The sequence below is a fragment of the Aspergillus multicolor genome (genome assembly GCF_047715735.1).
Source record: "Aspergillus multicolor strain CBS 133.54 unplaced genomic scaffold BDW74scaffold_37, whole genome shotgun sequence".
Taxonomy (NCBI): Eukaryota; Fungi; Ascomycota; class Eurotiomycetes; order Eurotiales; family Aspergillaceae; genus Aspergillus; species Aspergillus multicolor.
Genome location: NW_027395988.1, coordinates 74,346 through 97,127, shown reverse-complemented (window position 1 = coordinate 97,127; position 22,782 = coordinate 74,346). Strand labels below are relative to the sequence as shown.

Sequence of the window (22,782 nt, the reverse complement as noted above, 5' to 3'; positions counted from 1 at the left end):
TGTAGTTCGAGTATCAGGTTCAGAGTTTGCAGATCTGCTATAGATGCCTAAGGTCACTGGGCTAGGCCAGCTAAGGCCTAGCTAGATAAGTCTCCTAATGGCAGACTGCATTGTAACTACCATACCGAAAGAACTAGGTAGTTGAAGAACCAGACCATTTGGACTGGAAGTGCTAATAGTAAGTGATACTAGTATACTACGCTTATTGCGTCATGTCAACCAACTTCCTAACCTCGCCCACCCACTTCTTCGAGAACTCCTCCTCCGTAAATCTCAACGCCGACTTGCGCGCCCTCAACCGCATAGCAACCTTCTCCTCCGCCCTAAGCGAAAGCGCCTTCCCAAACGCATCAGCGAACTCTTCCTCCGTCGTTGCGCGGAACCCAGTGGCTCGGCCGCCGATCTCGCTTCCGTCCTGGAGAGACTCCGATTCGGACACGGGGAGGTCAACGACGATGTCCTCGCGCGGGCCGCCGGAGTCGTGAACCACGGCGATTAGCCCGGCGGCTTGGTACTCGACGACGCAGATACCAAAGTGTTCGTTCCACATGGCGTTTACACCGATAGAGGCTGAGCCGAGGTGCGAGAGGATTGTCGGCCAGGAGGCGTCGCAGAGGAAGGTGGTGTTGTTGCGGATGCGGAGTTCGTGGGCGAGGAGGCGGAGGTTGTAGATGTGGGTTTCGTCTGGGCTGGAGGGGCGGACGGTGCCGACTAGGATGAGGTGGGGTTGAGAGCCCGGCCCTTGTCCGGTTGGGGAAGTCTTGTTGAGGCGCTCCAGGAAACGCGCAAAGGAGCGTAGGATGAGAGGGTGGTTCTTCTCCGGCCGGAACTGGGCGATGTATAGGAGGGTGGGAGTGCGGGTTTTCTCTGTCTCGGGGGTCACGGGGATGGTGGATTGGATGTCTGAGACGGCGGTTGGGGGGAAGACGACAACGGGATCTTTGTATTTAATGGTGTGGGATGATAGGAAGGGGGTATGCCGTGAGGGACCCCAGATGGCGCGGATGTGCGCTGATGTCCAGGACGAATTGCACATGACGACATCGACGTGGCTGCCGATCCAGCCGTAGAGACGGGCGAAGGCGAGCCAGTATTTGCGCTTGAGCGTACCCCTGAGGCCTGTTCCTGCGCCGGCGTTGACGCCCTTGAGGCCTGTTTGGTCGTCCAGAGACTGGAGCATGTCGGTGGAGATGGTGGGGTAGTGCACGTAGGCACCTGTTGGGACTGAGGGGAAGAGGAGCTTGCAAAACGCGATTGCGAATGCGTAGCCCATGGTGTCGATGAAAATGTCGGGCACGAGAAGCGTGAAAGCATCGTAACCGACGATCAGCGAACCGAGGGACTGCCCTAGAAGAGTCATGTAGGGATACATGCTGCTTTGGACGTATTTCCGGGTAGTCAAATAGAGCAGCTCTACTGTTGGAGCGTGCAGTTTAATGTTGAAGCGAGTCTGTTTATGAGTTCAAGATTTGATTAAATATCGAGGTTAAGACGTACCTGGACTCTCTCCAGCATAGCTGCTTTGGTAACTTCCACGTCGCCGGTGTAGATGGCACAAACGGCTTTAGGCCAACGTCTTTGCGTAGCCCGGACAGCTTCCCAGAGGACACGTTCTCCCCCTCCGCCAGCGTTGCTAGTCAAAAAGTCAGCTTCGCATGTTCCACTATTCAGGGTAGATGCACATACCAGAATGGATGGAAGAAGCCAACGATTCCGGTCCATTCGTCTGCACCAGCCTGTTGGGAATTCTGGCTAGCTGATCCGGAGGTGCTGTCACCCGAGCTGACCTTCTCCCAATCCTCGTCTTCTACTGCCGTCGCACTGGTGGAGGCCAATTTGGGTTGTTTCGAGAGTAGATCCTCAGCTGCCCGAACCCGAGCCAAGATGGCCTCCCTGCGAGCCAGTGTCCTCTTGCGAATCACCCATCCTACGCCGCGGAGCACTACTCGGAGCAGTCCCAGGGAGAATTGGGGAAGCAAAACACAGGCGGCAAGGAAGGCAATCACAGAGATCAGGAACTTGAGGAAGAGCAGCATCATTGTTTGGGGCCAGTTGGGAGCATGCTAGCTGGAGCAGTGGAGGAAGCCTACTAAATAGATCAAATGTCGGTGATGGCGGAGATGTTGGTTGGATGTTTGCTTGCTGGTCTTTTCGCTATCGATAAGACTGATTGTGGATGAGTATGAGTGGGCACGGGTTACGTACCATACACCTCCGTACTATGTATAGAGTCCGTGACCGCCCACGTGATGGGCTTCACGGATGGCTCCATCTCGGGAATCTTTACTGCCGTAAGAACTCTGTGTTGTTTGTCTCGTGCCTGAGTCTTTGTATGGGTAGCAACACTTCCTTCTTGCCCTTGTCTTGGATTTGTCATTGGCCTAGAAGAAAGCTTAAAGGACTATATCATGATGAGGCTCGGTCATCGTGTCCCTCGGATGATGCCTCTGCAGCATGTCCGCTGCTTTCATCAGACGAGACCCGCTCCGTTCATCAATGAAGCGGTAGATGCGGCATCAACGTTCGTCCATGGTGTGCACTCAATCAGTCACCTGCCGTGGGCCTTGTCTATCCCATTGACGGCAGTTGTGATCCGAATGGGTGTGGCATTCCCTCTACTAGTCTTCACCAAAGTTCAGGCTCGCAAAGAATCTGAGATGGCCCCAATCCTTATGGCTTGGCGACAGCACCATCAGAAACAGATACAGCGGTCGGCTGGTGCGAACGGCCCAATGCTTGCGAGGGAGGCGAAGGCAATTGCCACGAAAAATGTCAAAGCAGAGTATGATGCTCTTCGCCGACGCTGGGGCGTGGTGCCGTACTATAGACCCGCCATCTTCCTCCAGCTGCCTATCTGGCTGGCTGTCATCGAAAGTATCAGGGCCCTGAGCGGTGATAAAAATGGTCTCCGTGCATTGTTCGGACTGCAAGAATCAGCGGCCAGTACTGCAGCAACCGGTACTCTTCCGGCCGCCGTTGAGCCATCGCTCGCCACGGAGGGAGCACTTTGGTTCCCCGACCTTCTAGCAGGTGACCCGACGGGCATGCTGCCGGCGCTACTGACCCTGTCTCTATTGGTCAATATCCGTAACGGATGGAAGGTGCAGTCACTGAGGAGCTGCGCCGATTTACCGCGCAAGGAAATGGTGAAGAAGATGTCAAGTACTCTGCTTCGATCGGTATTCCAACTGCTTGCCTTAAATCTTGGTCTTGCAGCTTATGTTCATGGATTGCCCGCGGCGGTTATGATTTACTGGATCACAAGCACGAATGTTGCCACAGCGCAAACGTTTCTTCTTCAGAAATACATGTTTCCCACCCCAGCATTAAAAACCTGGACGCAAATTCATATCGGACTATCACAACGAGGTCGCAAGGCTTTATCACGAAACTAAGCCAATGATCGCACTTCAAAACCGGGACTATAGAAATACACGGAGACCTGGATGACATTACATATGTGGAAGCGTCAAAAACTCGGCAGACTTGAAAGCATCCTATCCTTAACCGAGACTGAAAAGAAACGACAGGGAATACCTAGAATCAAAAGAAGGGGTAACCAGGAGCATTCTCAGGCTGAGTGGGGTCACCAAGGGGAGCGTTGAGTGGGAACGTGGTGATCAAGACCTCACGGCGGGAGTTCGCTGCCTGAAGCTCCAACCAGTTCAAATTCAAGTGCGGAAGCTGAGCCATACGGATGCTGACAAATTCCAAAGATGGCATTTCGGCCCAAACCCAACCGTATTCTCGCAGAAACACTAGCGGGTGCTCGCCCAGGTACAGAGCAGCAAAGGCATCATCGGCGCGGCCCCAACCGGGAGGAGCCCAGCAAGGAATGATAGTATCAACGTATTCAGGGTCTCCAGCATCTGGCTGCTTGATTTCCAGGTCCTGGGTTCCCATGCGGACATCAGGGTGGAAGATTTCTGCTTCATAAACCACGGCACGAGCTTCGGCCCGCTGCAACGAATGAACCTCGCCAGGAAGGTATTTCTGGAGAAAAGTCAGTTGCTTGTATGCGTTGACTCCGCCAAGTCTCCCAGCAACAAAGGTTTCGTCGATGGCGGGGTTGAAGCGAAAAACAGCCTGAAGATGATCGCTGATCACAGTGACGGTTCCACGGCAGGTCCAGAGGAAGTAATCATGGAATGTACTCCAGCCGGGCGGCCAGGTTGCCTGATCAGGTTCGTTGTCAAGCTCGCGAGGTGAAGCAATCTCGGCGGCCTCGCGTTCTCTTTCGGCATTACTGGACAGTCTCGCCAGCTGGTCCCATGTTTGGATGGGCATAGGTTCACGTGGAGGTCTTTCGGGTGGGATGCGAGTACGGCGGTTATGGTCTTCGGTAGCATCAGCGGCCGCGGCAACAGCTCTCTCAATTGTCTCAGCACTGGGCGGGACGAAGGGCATCGCTGAGTTAGAGATCACGTTTCCTTCGCGGTTCCTACGGAGGATCACGCCTCCATATCCAGGGTCGGTCAAGCCGAAACAATCGATGTAGCGAAAGGTCACTTCAAGAACAGTTTCCCCGCTCTCACTCTCCACTTCCTCGGCGGCTACTCCGTTATCACGCTCCGAATCAGACATGGTGGGCTAGTGCAGTTTGGTCAGCAATTGCAACCTCCAGGAGGGCTGACACACAACATACTGTTCAAAACGGCGACAGCGAGAAACCTTTGTGCTTCTTGATTGGCCTCAGATGAAGCTCAGTTTCTTATGAAGCCTCAGTTACTTAATCCTGCGGCCAGCGAACCCCAACACAAATGACAGTCTCTTACCTGAAGCTCATTGAGTCTCAGCTAATTTTGATCCCGCCAGGAGCGAGGAAGAGACGATTTATGGAGTGCGCCGTACTAAAGGGAAAGACTCGAGGTTGCAAGATGAAAACAAAACACAAGGGATCTGTTGATGTGCTGAAAGGAGGGTGGATGAGAAGGAGGCAGCAAAGAGGGGAGAAGGGAAGAAAGGCAGCTTTAACTCCCAGCTCCAAAAGGGCTCTTCACTGCCTGCTCCGTGTGTTTCTCTGGCTATGTAATCTGGAACAATAGGTTTCATTTGTCTCTTCCCATATGTTACATTACTTTTAACAGAGCTCACACTTTAGCTCTTTTATTGATTACTTACACTCTACTTTTGCAAAATACTTCTGAATAGGACCTCCTGATGAATAATACTTCTTTCTCCCAACACTGTACAGTTCTATCTAAGAACAAAAGAGGCAGGTGTCCTATCTCATCTTTCACCAGTTTTGCCTTGTGAGTCTGTTATGATTCAGGGCATGACAACTCACGTGGCCCCGTTTTGGTATGACTCACGTGATATCTTCTCATTGGGAGCCTTTGTTGCCAGGCACCTGTCGTCACTCTACTTTCCAAGCTTTTTGAGACAAGAAACTGGAAACAGTATTGTAGCCTAGCTACCCAAATTCCCTATGGTAACACACATACAAGTGGATTGATTCTCCGTACGCCAAATTTGTCAACCGGCCAAACAATGTCCTTTAATAATTGTATAAACAACCCTAGGCAAGTAAAGAACAGACTACTGGTGCTATGACAAAGTAAAATGGGTATTATATGGACTGGCTAAAGCTTAGCCTTGACTTTCTCTTCGGACGCGCTGGCTTCCTCGTTGATGGAGATTGTGCGGCTGTCAGGACCTTCGCCGAAGAAAATGACCTCAACGGTTACGTCGTCGCTATTGTAGGTTAGATACAATCTAGGTCTTCTGTAGGTTCCGGAGATAGATACTTACCGGTATCTTCTGGAGTAGGGGCTAGGAAGGGTGAGCAGGGCGCAGAGCATGTCCTTGTCCTTTCCGCCCATGGCGTTACGGACAAGGTGAGTGGCTGCGTTCTTATCTTCGACGACGAAGCGGCTAGCGGCGCCGGAGATGTCGTACTGCTGCTGGCGGATTGGGCGGCGTTGTCCGTCAGTGCTGGTTTCTTTGGGGGTTTCAACGGGTAGCTGGGTAGGTTGGGAGCTGAAGAGACTGCGTATCCAGCTCTTGTTGCCGGTACCGGCTCCGGCTGTGGCTTTCTGCTCTTCGATCCACTGCCCAACCAAGCCGACTACTTCTTCGTTGCTGAGCATCTCCCAGAGACCGTCTGTTGCGAGAACGAGGAAGTCGCCTTGGCTGGGTTCAACCTTGGTCGTTGTGATGATGGGCTCGGCGGTGACATAGGGGGGCGTCTTTAGAAGGGGGTGTGGGGTTCGACCGAAGAACTGACGCTTGATCTTGTCCTGTGTTTCCTTGGTCCACTTATAGAAGGCGTCTCCGAAAGAACGGCTAGGCTCTAGCTGGCCGAGAATACGTCCGTTGCGGACAACATTAGGCTCACCGGGGTGTTCCTCGCGCAAGCGCTTCATTTCAGAAGGCGTGCCGCCAGTCTGGTCTTCTGAGAGCGCTGTTGCTGTCCACTTGCCGTTCTCTCCACGACGACCGAGGACGGCACGGGAGTCACCTGCACAGGCCACCTTCAGATCCTGGGTTTGTGAATTATAAAATGCGAGGAGAGCGCAGGAGCCGGAAAGAGCGGGGGCAAGCAATTCGGCCGCAGCGCGGCGCGAGTTGGACTTGAAAACCTCCTTGACGCTGCCGTGGACGATGTCATTGTCTAAACGAACAAATCCTTCCTTGATAGCGGCATCAATTGCTGCAGATGATGGCAGCAGTAGCGAAGGGTCCGTCGATGCTGATTTGTACGTACTGTTCAGCTCACGCGCGACGTAGGAAATGAGGACATTGCGCAGTTTGGCAGATGTTGTCCAGCCGCTATTGACTGAATTCAGCCGATATGCTATACTTTCAAAGGCGGGATACTTACGAATGGCCATCAAATACTGACCAGAACATCCAGTCACTGCTAGATTGGCCTTCGTTGGCCGCGGAGGTGGACGCTGGTACCTCGACTATCTTCTCCGCATGGTCATCTTCGATGGGAGAGTTGCTCGGGACCTGAACAACGTCATATCGCACGACTCCATTGCCCCGGTTGACCAAGTATGACTCCTCGTTCTTCCTCAGCTTCTGCGTCGCTTGTTCGGGCGTTAGCATCTCTAGGAGTCGGCGATCGGAGTCGTCAGTGTTTTTCTGCAATGGCTGCTCTCCGGAGAGTGTCGCGGTATAGAATTGATCGTTATCTACCAAGAGAGCACGGCGCGCGGTTTCCGTGGGGAGTTCGGCATGGGCAGTCGATGTGATTGATCGGATCTGCGAGGACGTACCGGCGGCTGCTGGTGTCTGGGAGCCGTCGCCCTGATAAGCGTACCAAGCTCCGGATGCGACTACTGCCGATACTGCTGCAACTGAGAAGGTTCGAAGATGCATTGAGGACTGAAGCGAAGCAGAGAGCTTGGGCGTGGAGTAAGATCGGAGACCAAGAGATGGACTGCCTGTAAACGATATGGTCGCCTTCCTACCGCCAACCCGCCATACTGGTGCACGACGAGCAGTACGGAGCGCTTGAATAGCTGCACGACGCATTGAGCCAGCAGTATGAGACTGTGAGATGGAAAGACCGAGGCTCCCTGCAATACTGGACCGCGAGAGGCGAGGTTTGCGTAAGGGAGTGAGTGGATGAGGCTCAGTATGGTGAGCTGCCTGGGGCATTCAGGCCATCATCACCTCAAACGTCAGCGGAGGCGGTCAGCGTAAATACGGCAGATACAATGGCTGCAAAACGGGTACTCCGCACTAAGCCAGACTTGGATCCCGCTGTCGTCATCCCCGCAGTAAATTATGATTCTACTTACTCATACATTCATTTCTCTAGAACCATCAATACGGCCTGGCAAGTCTAGCCCCAGAGGCGACGTCGAGCTATACATATATGACTTAGTTTGAATCTCTCATAATACAGAGCGCTGTCGAACTTCCTGAATGTCCTCCCGTGCGATCCGCAAGCTGCAAAAGCTGCGTGAGCAAGAGCAGCAAGAGCAGCAAGCCGAACAAGAAGCCCAGGAGTCGAGCGAAGACGAGCCGATCTCCAGACCTTCGAGATTGAAACTGAATGCATTCGACCTTCTGAACGCAGGAAATGATGATGAGGACGAAGATGAACAGCAGTCCGAGAGTGAGACTCCCGAGCCGGTGACCAAGCCAACAGAGGAAGTAGCAGGCCCGCCAGCAACAGCAGATCCTACCAAGAAGAAAAAGAAGAAGCCAAAGAATAAGAAGAAGAAGAATGCGACAAAGCAGGAGCCTAAGAAAGGGAGCTCTGGCGACAAAGATTTGGATGAGATTGACCGAGCCTTGAAGGAGTTGGCCGTCCCATCACAAGGAGAGGCTGGCGCGCATCGCTTGGAGCAGAACATCGACGCATCGTTCGCGAAATCCCCGGAAGAATTTCTGTCGATTGACTCGAAGTTGCTTAATGCAAGCAACGAGATGCGTAAATTGTTCGGCAATGTTGTGTTTGAGAATTTCGATCAGCCGGAAACGGGATCGGGTCGCAGGCGAGACCGAGCTCGAGAAACGGTAGACCTGAGCCGTGCTTTGACCGGTAGATACAGTCCGGCAAGTAGAGGACTTAGTCTTGCTGGAGTTACGCAACGGCGCAACATCTTGTTTCAAGGAAAAGATGAGTGGCCGCGAGCTCCAAGTGGAGGCCTTGGAATGGAGATGGCAGAATCGCTTCCCAACGGTGCTACTGTCTATCGCTTCGTCCACAATGCTGCGTACCAAGATGTGCAGAGGCAGTTCGAACTTTGTGTGGAGTCAATGGATCCGCAAAGGATGATCCATCTCCTTCAGTACAACCCTTACCACATCTCAACTCTTCTTCAAGTGTCCGAAATTGCAAAGCATCAAGGCGATCACGCCGTATCCGCTGACCTTCTTGAACGAGCGCTTTTCAACTTTGGTCGCTCAGTCCACTCGTCGTTTGGAAATCGTCTCAAAGAGGGCAAGGCTAGGCTTGACTTTCTGCATGCTGAAAACCGCGAGCTGTGGCTTGTTGGATGGAGATACATTGCCAATCTCGGAATGAAAGGAACTTGGAGGACCGCATATGAATGGGCCAAATTGTTACTGAGCTTGGATTCGGATGATCCCTATTGCATAAGACTCATGATCGACAATCTAGCACTCCGTGGCAGAGAGTGGTCTCATTTTATTGATCTCTGCACACAAACTAGGTTATCGAAGGAGTGGAAGTATCTCCCGAATATTCAATGCTCCCTGGCGTTAGCATATTTACGCCTGAACAAGCAGAAAGAGTGTCGAGAGCAGATGCGCCTGGCAATGGCCCGCTATCCATGGGTATTCTGCAAACTAGCGCAGGAGCTCGACATCCAGCCTATGCCGAAGCGGATCTGGGGTAAGCTACCCCCGACTGACGGGCACGAGCTGTTCACCGAACTCTACATTGCACGGAACAAGGATCTATGGAACACCCCGGAGGTAGTGTCTCTCCTAGTAGAGGTGGCGGACACGTTACCAGAGGGAGATGAGCCCATTGAACCACCAGAGATTACTCTGGATATTGCGCGCCATGTTGTCCTCTCAGACGTCCCGCGCGTTACAACACATCTACCGACTCGCTTTGTGTCTGGGCGAATTTCAGCCTCTGATCCTCTCCCACCTTACGAGTCGGAAGCTTTTAGGCAGCAGTCAGATCCAGCACCATCTTACTTGTCTCGAGTCCCCGAAGCGGAGCGGCCTGGCTGGATCCGTAACCTTATGAATCAGCTGAACAATGGCGCGTTCCATCTTCCTCGATTTCGTGCCGGGGATGGGGAGGAAGGCAATGATGATGAGCCGGAGGGGAACCATGCGCTGCCAGCATCGGGCGCTGAGGATCAGATGGTACTCGAACAATGGCTGCTTGGAGATGGGTTGCAAATCCTTGAGGCGTTCATTCGTCAACACGGCGTCGATCGCGGGAACTGGGATGAGGATCTCGACTACTCTCCGCTGCATGAATACGTCGACACCCTGTTTGAGATTGTACCAGACTCGGCGCGGGAGAGACTGTTAGATGGTGCGATTCGGGACGCTGCGGGCCCCATAGTTGTGAGCCTATTGCAAGATGAGATGGAGCTTACACGGCTGGAGTATGAGGAACCGCAACGTGATGGACAGTGATACCCTTGCTGCGAAGCTCTATGTAGAAAAGCATGTACATATGATTCATGCAAACGATTGAACCCCACCAGCTATTATGCAGTCCAATGGTTTTTGGTAAGATATGCAGTGCGCAAAAATGTGGTAACGCCGATTGGCTGGGTAAATACCGGCAGGAGATCGTCCCATGAGGTCACTCATATATACATGCATGTAGTACAACACTGCAATACGGCTCTAGAGCCTCAAGTATTCATTAAAACTGTAGATAGTCTGCTCTAAATACAGCAATGGGTGCATACCTCGAGAATGAAAGCAGATAAAGGGCTTACCTACCACCCCAGCTTAGTCAAGCTCAGCGGATCCACCCCGCAATTAGCCGTTGGAGAAGCTTCAAGATCTGCTCTCTTATGATTCATCCTTCGAAAATTCTGCCCGTCTACCTTCAACACATGCGACACGCTCAATAGCTCTACAGAACTAGAGCCTACCGGTCCGACCACCAGGCCTTCGTACCATGGCCGGAGATTCCGTCATATTGACTCCACGAGAGGCCGCATCAGGCCTGTTCGGCTCCATCTCTCTAACTTGCTGGATTTTTCTTCTAGTACGTGCATGCCCTCAATCTCCCTGACTCACATCTCTACAAGTCAATGAGAAAACGATGAGACGAATGTTAATCGCGTCAGGTTCCGCAACTAATCGAAAACTACCGCAACGGCAACGCAGAAGCCATCTCGCTCCTCTTCCTCTTTGTCTGGTTCGTCGGCGACGTCACAAACCTCGCCGGTAGTGCCTGGGCCGGCCTTGTCCCCGTCATTGTCGCAATTGCCGTCTACTTCTGTCTCGCCGACGGCGTCCTAATCGGCCAATGCCTCTACTACCGCGCTCGGACTTCCCGCGCCGCCGCAACGCACGTCCGCGAATCATCGTCCGCTGCATCCGAGCCAACGACGCCCTTGCTTGGTCGGAGATCGAGCGATGCGATACTTGGTGGGGATGCTGAGCACCGGCGCAGGGGCTCACGCCCGTCTTATAATGCTGTGAACGGCTCGCACCCGGGGCCGGAGGATACGATTGCGAAGCTGGTCGAAGAGAATAGGGTCGGGCAGAGCGTGTTGGTGAAGAACTTCAGCAGCGTTTTGGCGATCTGTGTCATCGGTATGGCGGGATGGACGATGGCGTGGCAGACGGGCGTGTGGAAGCCTGCGCCGTTGGAGGGCGGGAATGGAGGCGTTGAAATGGCGCCTGGGGCGCAGGTGCTGGGATATATAAGCGCTATTTGTTATCTGGGGTATGTTCTGTCTTCTTGAGATTTTGGGTTGGCTTGTTCCTGGTTTGCTAACGAGTTGCAGGGCGCGGTTGCCCCAGATCTATAAAAATCACTGTGATAAGTCTTGTGAAGGTGAGTTACGCACCAAGGTCTCGGTCATATTCGGTCTTGTTGACATTATTCTAGGACTATCGCTCTTGTTCTTCATCCTTTCTCTCATGGGTAACCTGACTTATGGTGCTGGGGTGAGCTTTTGTCTTTTCTGCAGGATGTGTTTCTATGACTAATTCCAGTATAAGATCCTCTGTCATTCCACCGAGAAGAACTACTTCCTGACGAACTTACCCTGGCTGATTGGCTCTTTGGGCACAATGGTGGAGGATGTTGTTATCTTTGCGCAGTTCCGTCTGTACGCGGTTCGGGAAACTGTCGCCGAGGCTGTTTGATCTTATCGTTATCTGGGCGTATCCTTTTGCGGGCATGTTATCAAAAATGGTGTTGTGAGGTCTGGCCTGGCGTCAGTGCCGAGAAGTTGTTGGGTTTACCTGAATGTACGATGTACCATGTACTATTATGACTAGAAGGAAAATTGGACTACAAGAGTACTTGGAGCTAGTGACTTATCACGGATTCAAAGATCCGAGAAAGACAGTGCAGACGGAAACCTTTTGTTCATGGTCGCATGACAGACACCGCGTAAGAGCTGGGCAACTATGCTCCAAAAGAATCAAAGTAGCTGATCAACATATATCAGATAGAGAACCGTAGACGGCCAAGCAGACCTCGCCTCCGGACTACCATACATGCTGCTGTCTGTCCATTCACCATTGTGTTCCCAACAGCCGAAATCCTAGCGTCATCCGGTCCAGTACCTCTGCCATGACGTAGCCCATCATGCGGTTGCAAGCACAGCGCCCAGTCCCAAAGGATGTCCTTGTCCGTGAATTTTTCTTTTTTGCCTTTTCCCTTTTTGATCTTCGTGAGGGTTGCGGAGTATCGAGTACAGAGAGATATGAGAGGGTGGAAGAAGCGAGGTCGGAAAATAGCGAGGTGAGGAGAAAAACCAAAGAGAAAAATAAACGGTAAGCCGAATGGGATCGTTGCGAGACGCTTAGTCGAAGAGACCGAAGCCCATGTCCTCGTCGGACTCCTCCTTCTCTGTAGCCAGGAGTCAGTATTCGGACTGACACGCAATCTTGTCCAATGATTTGCTGTTTACCTTCTTCCTTCTCCTCAGCGGCGGGGGCAGCAGCGTCACCACCGGCAGCGGGGGCAGCACCACCAGCAACGGGGGCGGCGGCACCAGCGGAGCCGACGTTGGTGAGGAGGTCCTTGATGTCCTTGCCCTCAAGAGCCTTGGCGAAGATAGAAGTCCAGATGGGCTCAACCTCCTGGACCTTGGCGGCGGTCAGGAGAGTCTGGAGCTTGTCGGCCTATAATTCCAGAACAATCAGCCCTAATATTCACGCGCCATGTTGCGATCCCCATATTGCGCCCAATTCCTGATTCAATTCGTCGCATTCTTTCCCGTAGCCGCGCGCAGCAGTTTATATTTTATTCCTCCAGCCAATTCCATCATTATCCCCGGGCGAGGGGTGTAAACGAGGGAATACATACGGTGATCTCGATGCCCTCATCGGCAAGGATGAGGGAGGCGTAGGAGCAGGCGAGCTCGGCGGTAGACATGGTGTCGATAGTTGTCGTTGGACTGGACAAAGTCGAGAGGGATGGGAGGAGAGAGAGAAAGGACGGGAAGACCTTTTTTTTTATCAAGACGCTTTGAAGAAGTCGAACGGGGACAACGGACAGCCAGACCCAACGCGGAAATTGTGTGTTTGGCGGACCCGAGCAAAGCCCTCGCTTAGGGCTGTCCGTACGCGGCTTAGCGCAGACTCAAGTCCCGTGACCATTCTCTGGAGGAGGCTCCTCGTGACTAGCGGGCTATGCCGGAATAGGCAACAGCGACATCATAGGTCACGCTCTATACGCAGTAGTCAGTACCTTATCTCTGGAGCAGGTGCATGATCGTGCTTTTTCTTTTTCCTTGTTACTCGGTCGATCTCTAAAAAGTTGTCTCTCTTGATCCACACATTCGGGCTTGTCCTCTATACTTCCGATCCTGCAACAGTGATGGAATCCCCCGCTATTCAGACCCCGCTTGATCCGAAAGAGCAACCGATCTTGGAATCTGTACTTCGCATCCGCGACGCACTTTACTTGCTGAAACAAGACAAGTCGTCTTATATCAGATCTCGTGATGTCCTTCCGCTCTACGAAGAGGTGACCGGGGAGGTAGAAAAGCTCAATGCTGTTCGAAAAGACCAAAACCGCCGTCTGGCGCATAACCGATGTTAGTCGCATCGCCATGAAACAAGCGGCCCAGACGGTGCTGACATTGTACTACCTCGCATTAGTGGACTATATTCTAGACGATTGCTTCCAACTTATCTCACTTTTATTCCTGACAGTGGGGAGAAATAATGAAGCTCCGGCAGTGTGAGTGTTGTCAGGGCTAAAAGAAGCGGACTGCGCTAATGTCAAGTTCTTGTTGCCTGCAGATATTCCCTTGCAGCTACAGTACAAGTACGTACACGGAACCATGTCTGGCACTTTGTTGCAATGGTGCTGACTAGGCCTGCAGCGACTACTTGACCATCTGGAAGAAGCCGGATTTTACAGTGCGAAAGACCTGAGCTCGATCACAACGACGCTCGCAGAGATGCGCGAAACTATAGAAAGGGGAAAAGAAGCACATTCACCGGCTTTGCTAACGCTTCTCGAAAGTCGCCTAGACAAGTGCCAAATCAAGCTAGAGAAACTGCAGAAAGAGCTAGCGAAGTTGAGCCCCGAGCTCGCCTCAACACACGAAACGCTAGTCTCTGTCCTTCGGTCAACCGCGGCCGTTAACACTCGCTCAAAGGTTCGTTGGCATTAAATGTCGCCTGTCAGAATCATACTAACAGACGCGCATGAAGTTCTCCGCTTCGGAAGTAAACGGGCTACGAGACCAGCTGAAGAAGATCGAAGATTCAATGAAGGACGGCAACTTTATTGACGCGAACGGGAATATACTGGATAACCAAGGCGAAGTGAAACTGTTGCTGCACCGATGTTGGCGCTGGACTGAGATAGTATTGGAGCGGTTTGTTGCCCACAAGCTGAAACTCCTGCGCCGTCAGGCTAACTTGACAACAGGGAAGGTAAAATCGATGAACGATTCAGAGAGCAGTACGAGAGGTTACTCGACATTCGCAACCAGCTGGATCGGCTTTCCGTCACACAGGCATGGTCTCTCCGCGAAACAGATCTTTTCGTTTACCAGCGCAAACTCGACCGAATTGACGAGGCGAGGGTCAACGGCAACTTCGTAGATGCCGAAGGCAAGCCGGCAGACCTCCACGCACAGCGAGTAAGCAACGTTAGCCGCGTTTATCTCGCCACCTAGAGCTGACCAAGAAATCTTCTTAGACCCTCCTTTACCTCATCCGAAGAAGCTACGCGTACATCTATGCGCTCCTCATTTCATCCGAACCTGTTTCCGAAGCACTATTACCTGTATACAACCAACTGCAAACACTACGACGTTGTCTATTCGAAGTCAAGGAGTCCGGTGGTGTATCCAACTCCCGGGAACTCTACCCGTACAGTATGAAGGTAGGGCAGCCTTGTTTTTACCTCAGGTCCGACATTAACTAACAAAACAAGCTCAACTCAATTGACAACATGCGCGTAGACGGCAAGTTCTACATTGGCAACGACATTCCAGAGGGGCAGGGTGGAGTGAACGCCTTGCTCGCCGAATGTTACGATCTAGTTTGGGAGTTGCGGGCAGCGGTGGCAGAGGATAAAGAATAATCGACATAAACACGCATATGTCTAATATTTTCATGCTTTATCTTGCTGTTGCTTCCACTTTTTTTCTTCTTTTCTTCCATGTATCATTGATTTGGAATTGGGAGGCTCGCTTTGATTTGATCTGGTCTTTCCTTCGTGGCGTTATCAACGGGCGCCATCATAACGTGAATATGCTGAATTGCTTTCATAATGTCCATGGTGCTCATTAGGTATATGGCTGCTAGTCTGGCTACGCCAGTAGTTTAGTGTAAAACAGGATGTTATAATTGATCTCTTCTAGATGAATGAGCAAGGATCTAATGCCTCAAATGGTAATGGCTCAACAAGCGCTACCAGTTAAGTATAAGACAGCAAAGCTTAGCACATGATTCATCGGTCTAGGCATTCACAGTGTACCTAACATGCTGAATGAAGTTCAAAAAAGGAAAAGTAGTCTCGTATAAAAATAAAAGAAAATCATGACATCAAAAAGAGATTACGAAAAATAGCTGCGGACGGCCGCCTGATTCTCTGGGCTCACGCCAGCAAGGATCTGCTCTGCGTTGAGACCTGTTGCTTGCGCCAGAGCCTTTGCTGAGCTAGCCACTCGTACGGCGGTTTGACCCTGGAGGGTCTCGGCATCCAACGCTTGTACGATGTACCCGAAAACCTGGCCTGCGTTAGACATCACCGCAGCGTTTTGTCTAATCTAGTTAGTATTATTCTCTAGTCCACGTTATCTGTGAGCAACTTACTGGTCAATCAATTGAGCAAGGAACGAGTATGCGTATGGCGCAGCCTCCTCGTCATAGGTGATGGGCAGCGTAGAGATCCAGTTGGACGCTACTTCTGCAGGGTTTTGCACCTTGCTAGAGTTGAAATGCAAAATCTTAGCAATGCTTGCAGACGCGTTCTCAGTAGCAAACACATGTTCCTCCGTCCGTGATTGGTTGAACTGTGTCACCTGGAAGAGACTCGGTAGACAAGCAGCAACGAACTCACTCCAGGGCTCCCCGCCCTTTTGCGCAGCGACTCCGACCCCATAAGCTGCAGCCTGACGATTAGCCGCATTGCTATCCCGCAGCCCAGCAGCGAGAGGTTGAATGATGTGATCCTTGTACCGCCAAGAATCCGGTCCGCAGAACTCGAGCACATCGTCCATAATACATAACGCCCACTGTCGTTGTGTCGGGTCCTGACTCGTGATGAAAGCATCGTAAAATGGCATCAGCTGCTCCCACGCAGGAAGGAATGATGTTCCTTGGTTCTTGAAGATCGTGTGGAAGGCCTTGTTCATATCACTAAGGAGGTTCTGATCATCCTCAATGGCGTACTCGTAGTCTGGGTTCTCCTCTTCAGCGTCATCCGCCTCGGCCCTTTCCTCGGCTCGTGTCTTTACCCGCGACTGGTAATCCTCGAGCGTCGACTTTGCAGACTGGATGAAAGCCTGTAAGTGCTGGGGACCCAGGGAGTTCTTGCCAACAACTTCAACAGACTCGTAGAAGCACTGGTACATTTCGGCAAGAGTATCAACTGTCGGCTCCGCACTCAGTACCTCGATGATCTTCTCCGCGACCTTAACCCACATTCCGGCGAAGCCAGCCGATTGAATCCCATGCGCCTTCTTGTAAGAGTTAAGAAGCTGCGGGATCAGCTTCGCCGAGGAGACGCGTACGGGGTCGTGGAAGAAGAATGCCAGTCCGGGAACGGCGATCTTCTCCATCGTCTCTAGCACGTATGGCTCAAACGCGGCTTCCAGGATCTGCGCATAGATTGTGATGAGTTCAATGGCGGTATTCTTGTCCTCCAAGGCGCTGGTCTTGATACCGATGATCTTGCCCTTAAGCGGAACAAGTTCCCAACCCTCATCCTGCTCCACCTGGTCAATCTGGTCCTCGTCATCAAGCAGCTGGATGTCAGCCTTGGCCGCAGCGACAGCCAAAAGCGGCGGCATCACTCCAGGAAGATAAGGAACAAAGTCTTGTCCTAGGACTCGGCACATCCGACCCCAGCAATGAAGAAGATATTGCGACTGAGGATCGTCTGCATCAACGATACCCTGCTGAATGTTTCCAAGGAGCTGTACCAACTCCAGAGCGTCCTGCCCCATCTTGTTCTTACCGACAGCAAGAGCAATCAACGTAGCACATTCCATAGCCTTTGCGCGGAGCAAACGGTATTCCTTGGACTGCTCCTGCTTCAACACGTTAAACAGCAACGGCATCAGCGTTTCGTAATATTCCTCGAAAGCGTTCTCGGCAGAGTCGGCGATGGTGGCAATGGTCGAAAGAGCCTGCTCCTGTACATAGCGCTTGGGGCTGCGAAGAAGCTGCAGCAAGTGTCGTAGGAGATCAGCGAGGTAGGGCTCGAGGACATTGCGCTCAGCTTCCTCGCAGAAGTTAACCAACGCAGCTGCAGCATGCGCTTGGACACGCGGTTCAGCGCTGTTCAAGACAGGAATGATGTTGCTAAGAACAACCTGGTGATACTTCTCCTGCATAGTGCCTGCGAAGTCTGTGCTCATCTGACCAAGGGCATTGCAACCCGCATAGCGGACTCGTGGGTGGGGATCCTGTAAGGCAGGGACAACAATACGGAGGACTTGGTCCAGCTCGCCTACCATCAGGTCGCGGCAGCCCTCAGAAATGGCGGAGATTGCCATGAGCGCTGCATGACGGTCTCGCCAGGCGGACGAAGCCATCAACTTTGGAATCCATTCAAAAGTAACCGGCAACACGACTTGACCTCCGAGCTTATTGGCAAGTCGGTCCATGCATTGCTCACCAGCAACATGGTTCAAATCGCTTTCTTCAAGATCCAACTGAACAACGTCAGCAGGTTAAGAGACGGCAGAAAAGGGATAGAGGCACGACATACATCTTCTGACGCGTTCCACTCAGCCGCATCATCATCATCCTCACCAATATCGGTCATCAAGCTTAAACACTGAGTCACCATCTGTGATGTAAAATCTGGGTCCTTCTTGCATGTCGCGGGCGCGTAATCCGCGAACGTAGCCATTAATTCCAACGCATTCTGCCTGACCTGATCACTGAGGTCCTTGTTTGCGACAACGCTGATACTGAACTTGACTAAGTTGTTGAACAAGCCCTTGAACATCTTAGGACAAATTTCCGCGAGCTCAATCAAGGCCAAAAAGGCTGATGAGAGCTCCTCGCTCTCAGACGCCTCCTTCAGAGGAGGCAGAACGTTGAGCATCTCCGGCATGAGCCCGAAGAACTTCTGTTGAGATTTCTTGGGGAGAGAGCGGAAAAAAGAAGCAAATGCCTCCATAGCTGCGATGCGCACCTACAGATGTCACATTAGCTACCATTCCCACGACCGTATTAACTTTGACTTGGTGAAGCCATACCGGAACGACCTCATCGCGGAAACCTTTTCCAAAAACACCGATTACAGCATCTTCATGAGGCTTCTCAATGACACTGGGGGTTGTCGAGAAGATGCGAAAGGAGGCCTCCCGTAGGCCCGCATCGGGAGATTGACTGGCCTGGAACAGGATACCTAGCAACTCCGGCCATTGATCGCCTAGGAATAAAAAATCACTCGTCAGACCGCTGAATAACCACCATCCATTGCATCCCCAGCAAGGTGCATACCGTTGTCGGTGTATTGCCTCGCAACCTCGGCCACCGCATCACCAATCTTCCTCCGGACATCGTTCGCGGACTCGGTAGTGAGACAAGTGACGAGCTTCTGGCGGATTACCAGCCTCTGCTCACGGGCGAGAGTCGAAAAAAGCTCCTTGGCTTCGTTTGTAACGGGGTCTTTTCGTGTTTTGGTCGCAATTCGTCGGAACAGAACAGCGGAGAACGAACGTGTCTATATAGGAAACCATCAGTAAGTTTGCGAACATGCCATCCAATCGCATATATAAGTAATCAAAGAAACAGCGACTGTCCCCAGATCCCCTCACGCCATGTTTAACCCCTCACTCTCATGTCAAGCACTTACACCTTGTTGTTCGGCACCCTCAAGCTGCTCCGCAAGACCCATCAACAAGACATCGGGTCGGTTCTGAATCCAATCATTGTTCAACTGTTCTTCTGCCTGTGAGCGGATGTTGTTATCTGGGGTGCTCAGTGCGCCTAGCAACTGAGAGAGGGCGGAATGGACTTCGGGGGGCAGCAGAGACATCTCGCCCGCTCAACCTCAACTGCCGAACCGAGACAAAAAACGAAAGTCTAGTCGCGTTCCCAGGTGGACTCTGAACGCGGGCCGGGATATATACGTAGGTGGTCCGAATAGTGCGTTGGTAGTCTAGTCAGGAGGATATTTTTTTCCAGAAAGGAAATTGTTTTGGTGGGGGAGGCGGTGGGAGGTGGATGTACGGAGTGTATTAGTCTAGTAAGTGGAGGGGATCGAATCAAAGAGGAGTCGAAAACTCAATGATATGGAGATGTCAAGACTAGCATGCCAGTAAGAGAAGGAATATTCGAACAACAAAGGTAATCGAACCCATACAGGGACTGAAAGCGAAATGGAGCTACGAAGCCAAAAGCCTCCAGGTTCACTTTCCTTCATGAAGACGCTAGTCCAGAACCGGTAGCATTAACTACTACCTCCAAGGCATCAGCTTATGTTGATGCCTCACGATTTGACTGATCAATCTAGCTTTCACAACAAGTTGATTATAAAATCACCTACTTTATGCTACTATGACATGCAATTACCGAGTTACTGTAATGAGCAGATGTAACCAGGGGCAGGCGCCAGGGCAGCGGAGATGGACAAAATAAAAGAACACGCTATTGGGGGTGTACAAAAGATAATAAACAAAGAAAGAAAAGAGATAGATGCACAAGTCTAACCTTCTTCTCTGAAATCGAGTATCACGATTATCGAGAAGTAGAGCGACTCAAGATGAACACTCCTGCAATGACGGCGGCCAATGTAACAATCGCTCCGGGGAGCAGCAAATCATTGGGAACACCAGCGATGAGTTGCTCTTCAGGGGGATGAGCGGGATAAGCCTGGCTCGCTCGGGGCTTGGGAGCAGGCGGTTCATCAGGCAACTGCTCTTCTGAAGCAGGAGGAGTCTTGACCTCGACTGGCTTGACAGGGGCAGGTTCCACAAGAGCAGGGATAATTGGGGGTTGAGATGGGTCATGGACAAAGAGGTCAACTTTGTCGTGACGAGCCTGACGCGCAATAAAAACAGCGTCAACAAGATCCTGGTCAGTGGTGATGGAAACAATATCTCCTTCATTGTCCACGTAGCTTAAAGCGTAGCCAGTGTTGCTCAGTATGCCATCCTCACAGCTGGCCGCACCGCCAACGGCTTCAACCTCTGGGCCAAGCTTGGCAGTAACGTGAGCCACCAGTTCGGCGATGCCAGCAGCAGGAAGTATGTTGACTCTGTGCACCCGGCCACTGGCGGCCTTGAACTTGAAGGGGAACGGGGCGAGATCCCCATGGTGGAACTCGGAGTGCTCGTCACCACCATGGTGGGACGCAGATTCGTTTGGAAGTACACTGTCCCGTGCGTCGAAACTAGCTTTGGGTGACTCGGGATTGATCATTGACCGGGTATGTGGCTGTTGGCTTTGGCTTCCAGAAACCATCGAATCAGATTCGTGGTCCATTGACAACCAGAACTTATTCCAAGCCGGGCCCTCATCATCTTGTGTTGACATGGAGTTGATCTAGGGGTAAATAAACATTAGAGGAATCTTTCGAAGATCGAATACACAAGTTACGTACCTGCTCTAAAGTAGCGTAGGTAAGTTTAAGTACATCCACCATGCCCACGATCTCGCCTCCCTCGTTCATGACAGGCAAGTTCAGGTAGTGCCCATCTGCAGATTCGATTGGTTAACTAACTTCCATAACCCAACAAAGGAGTTGATACTCACCATGCATCTTGCGGAGCGCAGCTTGGATACTCATATCACTGGGAGCAAAATCGGGGTGAGGGGTCATCACACGAACGACGCTGCAGGTTGCGGGGTCAAGGCCCGGCGCAATGACACGAAGAACGATATCTTTGCTAGTGAAGATACCTGTGATGGAGCCTTGATCTTGCACGAGCAGAGCAGTCGTATGGTGCTCCTTCATCAATGAGGCAGCCTCCTTGACCGTAGTTCGGACGGAAACTGTGGTTGGAGGCATGCCGTCCAAGACGGTTTCGAGGGTAGGGCCAGACATCTTTGAACGCAGAGCCTCCACGTACTGAATAATTTGCTGGGGCTGGCTGGAGCCGAGTTCTGACTGAACACCCTCTAGCGCATCATACAGCTTGCGGGACGAGCTGTAGGCGCGCTCCAACTTTTCCATAGCATCGTAGAAACACTTGGTGATATCGAGAACACCCGAGATATCCTGGTTTTCGTCCATGACAGGCAAATGCCGGAAGCCTTTGCGAACCATCAAATCTAGGGCATCTGTAGCGCTGGTATCCGTCCTCGCACACAGGGGGTTCTTCGTCATAATCTCGGAGACCGTGATTTCTCGAGCCTTAAGTCCAGCGCCTACCACACGGAACGCAAGATCCTTGGCAGTGAAGATACCAGCGATTCGATCGTCGTCGTCCGTCACCAAAACACAGTCTTCTCTCTTCGCAGCCATCAATTGCGCGGCTTCGGCGATCGTGGTCGAGGGCTTGATCTGGAGAGCCGAGCTCGGTTTGAGAGCAAGGACAGTGCCGGGCGGAGCTTTGCGGGTGCGATTCGCTCTTGCTGGGGCACTTCTCTTCTTGTTGAGGTCTGCTTCCAGTTTCCGTCGTATAGCCTGATGCACTATAGTTAGAACCAGAACTTCTCGGCCGCACTTTCGCGCTATCCATTTTTCCTTCTCGACGTGACACGAAGATGATGCCATACCTCATCGCGCTTCGACTGGTTTTGCCTTTGCCGACTGCTTGCCGCACTCATTGTGGAACTGCCGATGTCGCTACCTGGTGTATGAGGGTTGTGAGATGTGATCGTGGACGACGACTCGGGTCGGGGACGTGGGATGTGAGAGGCCGAGCTACCTCCTTCAAAATCAGGCAACCTGCCGCGTCCGACAGTTCTATGGCTAGTGGTGCCTCGAAAGGTGGGCGTTGAAGACATGTCCGCGGGCTAGATGGGCGGGCTGGAATTCAAGAACCAGGAACAAAGAATGAAGGATGAGGTAAGTGTTGATAGTCACTGCTCGAGTTGGAAGAACAAAGAAAAAGAAAATTTAAAAAACAGACAGTCGGGATGGGAGACAAGGGAGATGATGCGAGCCGAGAAAGATACGGGCAGACCGCAGGACAGGGGGGAGAGTCCTAGGAGTGGAGGCTTTTAGCCCAGATCGACTATTTGTTGTCCGCCGCTTAAACTGGCTGTTGGTTTTCGATACGGAGTAAAGGGCTCACCGTTTATTACCGTTCCTCACGCGACCCGCCGGATGTACGTGCTATATATAGTCTGCTTTCTACAGAACCATCATCAAGCCAGGTGACTTTACCATGTATATTTTGTTTATTGACAGTGTGGCCTGACCTTTGCCCGACCCCAAGTAAACCGAAATCCCAGTATTGGCTGACCGAACAATCCGCTGGGCGCGGGCGGCCGCTAACCTCTTTCAAGAAGCGCGATCGGCACGTGCACCCGCCCGCTTGGTTT

The 22,782-nt window shown here is 52.0% G+C and overlaps 11 protein-coding genes across 11 annotated transcripts; 5 read left to right on the top strand and 6 right to left on the bottom strand.

Moving 5' to 3' along the window:
• Positions 1–12: 12 nt before the first annotated feature.
• On the bottom strand, positions 13–2,154 carry BDW74DRAFT_161600 (alpha-1,2-mannosyltransferase ALG11). Its single transcript, XM_073725818.1, has 3 exons — positions 1,687–2,154; positions 1,498–1,633; positions 13–1,450 (listed from the first exon to the last, which is right to left on the bottom strand). Exons 1-3 carry the CDS (start codon positions 2,037–2,039, stop codon positions 203–205), a joined length of 1,737 nt encoding a protein of 578 aa, XP_073579263.1. The 5' UTR covers positions 2,040–2,154; the 3' UTR covers positions 13–202.
• Positions 2,155–2,411: 257 nt separating this feature from the next.
• Positions 2,412–3,395, top strand: BDW74DRAFT_170727 (putative mitochondrial export translocase Oxa2; the record flags this gene model as incomplete). Its single annotated transcript, XM_073727207.1, has 1 exon — positions 2,412–3,395. The coding sequence occupies one exon, from the start codon at positions 2,412–2,414 to the stop codon at positions 3,393–3,395; it is 984 nt and encodes a 327-aa protein (XP_073579262.1).
• Positions 3,396–3,469: 74 nt separating this feature from the next.
• Positions 3,470–4,708, bottom strand: BDW74DRAFT_93406 (uncharacterized protein). Its single transcript, XM_073734108.1, has one exon. It carries the CDS (start codon positions 4,582–4,584, stop codon positions 3,544–3,546), a length of 1,041 nt encoding a protein of 346 aa, XP_073579261.1. The 5' UTR covers positions 4,585–4,708; the 3' UTR covers positions 3,470–3,543.
• A 473-nt stretch (positions 4,709–5,181) lies between these two features.
• Positions 5,182–7,554, bottom strand: ptcF (type 2C protein phosphatase ptcF). The gene is made up of 3 exons (XM_073725817.1): positions 6,824–7,554; positions 5,752–6,771; positions 5,182–5,694 (listed from the first exon to the last, which is right to left on the bottom strand). The coding sequence occupies exons 1-3, from the start codon at positions 7,480–7,482 to the stop codon at positions 5,583–5,585; spliced, it is 1,791 nt and encodes a 596-aa protein (XP_073579260.1). The 5' UTR covers positions 7,483–7,554; the 3' UTR covers positions 5,182–5,582.
• Positions 7,555–7,778: 224 nt separating this feature from the next.
• BDW74DRAFT_161596 (transcriptional repressor TCF25 family protein) lies at positions 7,779–10,285 on the top strand. Its single transcript, XM_073725816.1, has one exon. It carries the CDS (start codon positions 7,879–7,881, stop codon positions 10,081–10,083), a length of 2,205 nt encoding a protein of 734 aa, XP_073579259.1. The 5' UTR covers positions 7,779–7,878; the 3' UTR covers positions 10,084–10,285.
• A 41-nt stretch (positions 10,286–10,326) lies between these two features.
• Positions 10,327–11,936, top strand: BDW74DRAFT_161594 (PQ-loop repeat-containing protein). The gene is made up of 5 exons (XM_073725815.1): positions 10,327–10,669; positions 10,752–11,356; positions 11,418–11,467; positions 11,522–11,580; positions 11,635–11,936. The coding sequence occupies exons 1-5, from the start codon at positions 10,580–10,582 to the stop codon at positions 11,779–11,781; spliced, it is 951 nt and encodes a 316-aa protein (XP_073579258.1). The 5' UTR covers positions 10,327–10,579; the 3' UTR covers positions 11,782–11,936.
• rpp1 (ribosomal protein P1) lies at positions 11,937–13,123 on the bottom strand. Its single transcript, XM_073725814.1, has 3 exons — positions 12,953–13,123; positions 12,555–12,768; positions 11,937–12,493 (listed from the first exon to the last, which is right to left on the bottom strand). The coding sequence occupies exons 1-3, from the start codon at positions 13,019–13,021 to the stop codon at positions 12,447–12,449; spliced, it is 330 nt and encodes a 109-aa protein (XP_073579257.1). The 5' UTR covers positions 13,022–13,123; the 3' UTR covers positions 11,937–12,446.
• A 215-nt stretch (positions 13,124–13,338) lies between these two features.
• Positions 13,339–15,421, top strand: BDW74DRAFT_161590 (uncharacterized protein). Its single transcript, XM_073725813.1, has 8 exons — positions 13,339–13,685; positions 13,750–13,831; positions 13,894–13,918; positions 13,977–14,255; positions 14,311–14,477; positions 14,531–14,744; positions 14,804–14,989; positions 15,041–15,421. The coding sequence occupies exons 1-8, from the start codon at positions 13,466–13,468 to the stop codon at positions 15,188–15,190; spliced, it is 1,323 nt and encodes a 440-aa protein (XP_073579255.1). The 5' UTR covers positions 13,339–13,465; the 3' UTR covers positions 15,191–15,421.
• Positions 14,722–15,421, top strand: BDW74DRAFT_161587 (uncharacterized protein). Its single transcript, XM_073725812.1, has one exon. The coding sequence runs from the start codon at positions 15,208–15,210 to the stop codon at positions 15,397–15,399; it is 192 nt and encodes a 63-aa protein (XP_073579256.1). The 5' UTR covers positions 14,722–15,207; the 3' UTR covers positions 15,400–15,421.
• Positions 15,038–19,430, bottom strand: BDW74DRAFT_93261 (nuclear import receptor PSE1). Its single transcript, XM_073734107.1, has 6 exons — positions 19,145–19,430; positions 18,790–19,012; positions 18,543–18,718; positions 18,047–18,478; positions 15,925–17,990; positions 15,038–15,873 (listed from the first exon to the last, which is right to left on the bottom strand). Exons 1-6 carry the CDS (start codon positions 19,325–19,327, stop codon positions 15,666–15,668), a joined length of 3,288 nt encoding a protein of 1,095 aa, XP_073579254.1. The 5' UTR covers positions 19,328–19,430; the 3' UTR covers positions 15,038–15,665.
• Positions 19,431–19,799: 369 nt separating this feature from the next.
• On the bottom strand, positions 19,800–22,530 carry BDW74DRAFT_161583 (CBS and PB1 domain protein). Its single transcript, XM_073725811.1, has 4 exons — positions 22,012–22,530; positions 21,046–21,919; positions 20,894–20,988; positions 19,800–20,835 (listed from the first exon to the last, which is right to left on the bottom strand). Exons 1-4 carry the CDS (start codon positions 22,240–22,242, stop codon positions 20,029–20,031), a joined length of 2,007 nt encoding a protein of 668 aa, XP_073579253.1. The 5' UTR covers positions 22,243–22,530; the 3' UTR covers positions 19,800–20,028.
• Between the last annotated feature and the right edge of the window lie 252 nt (positions 22,531–22,782).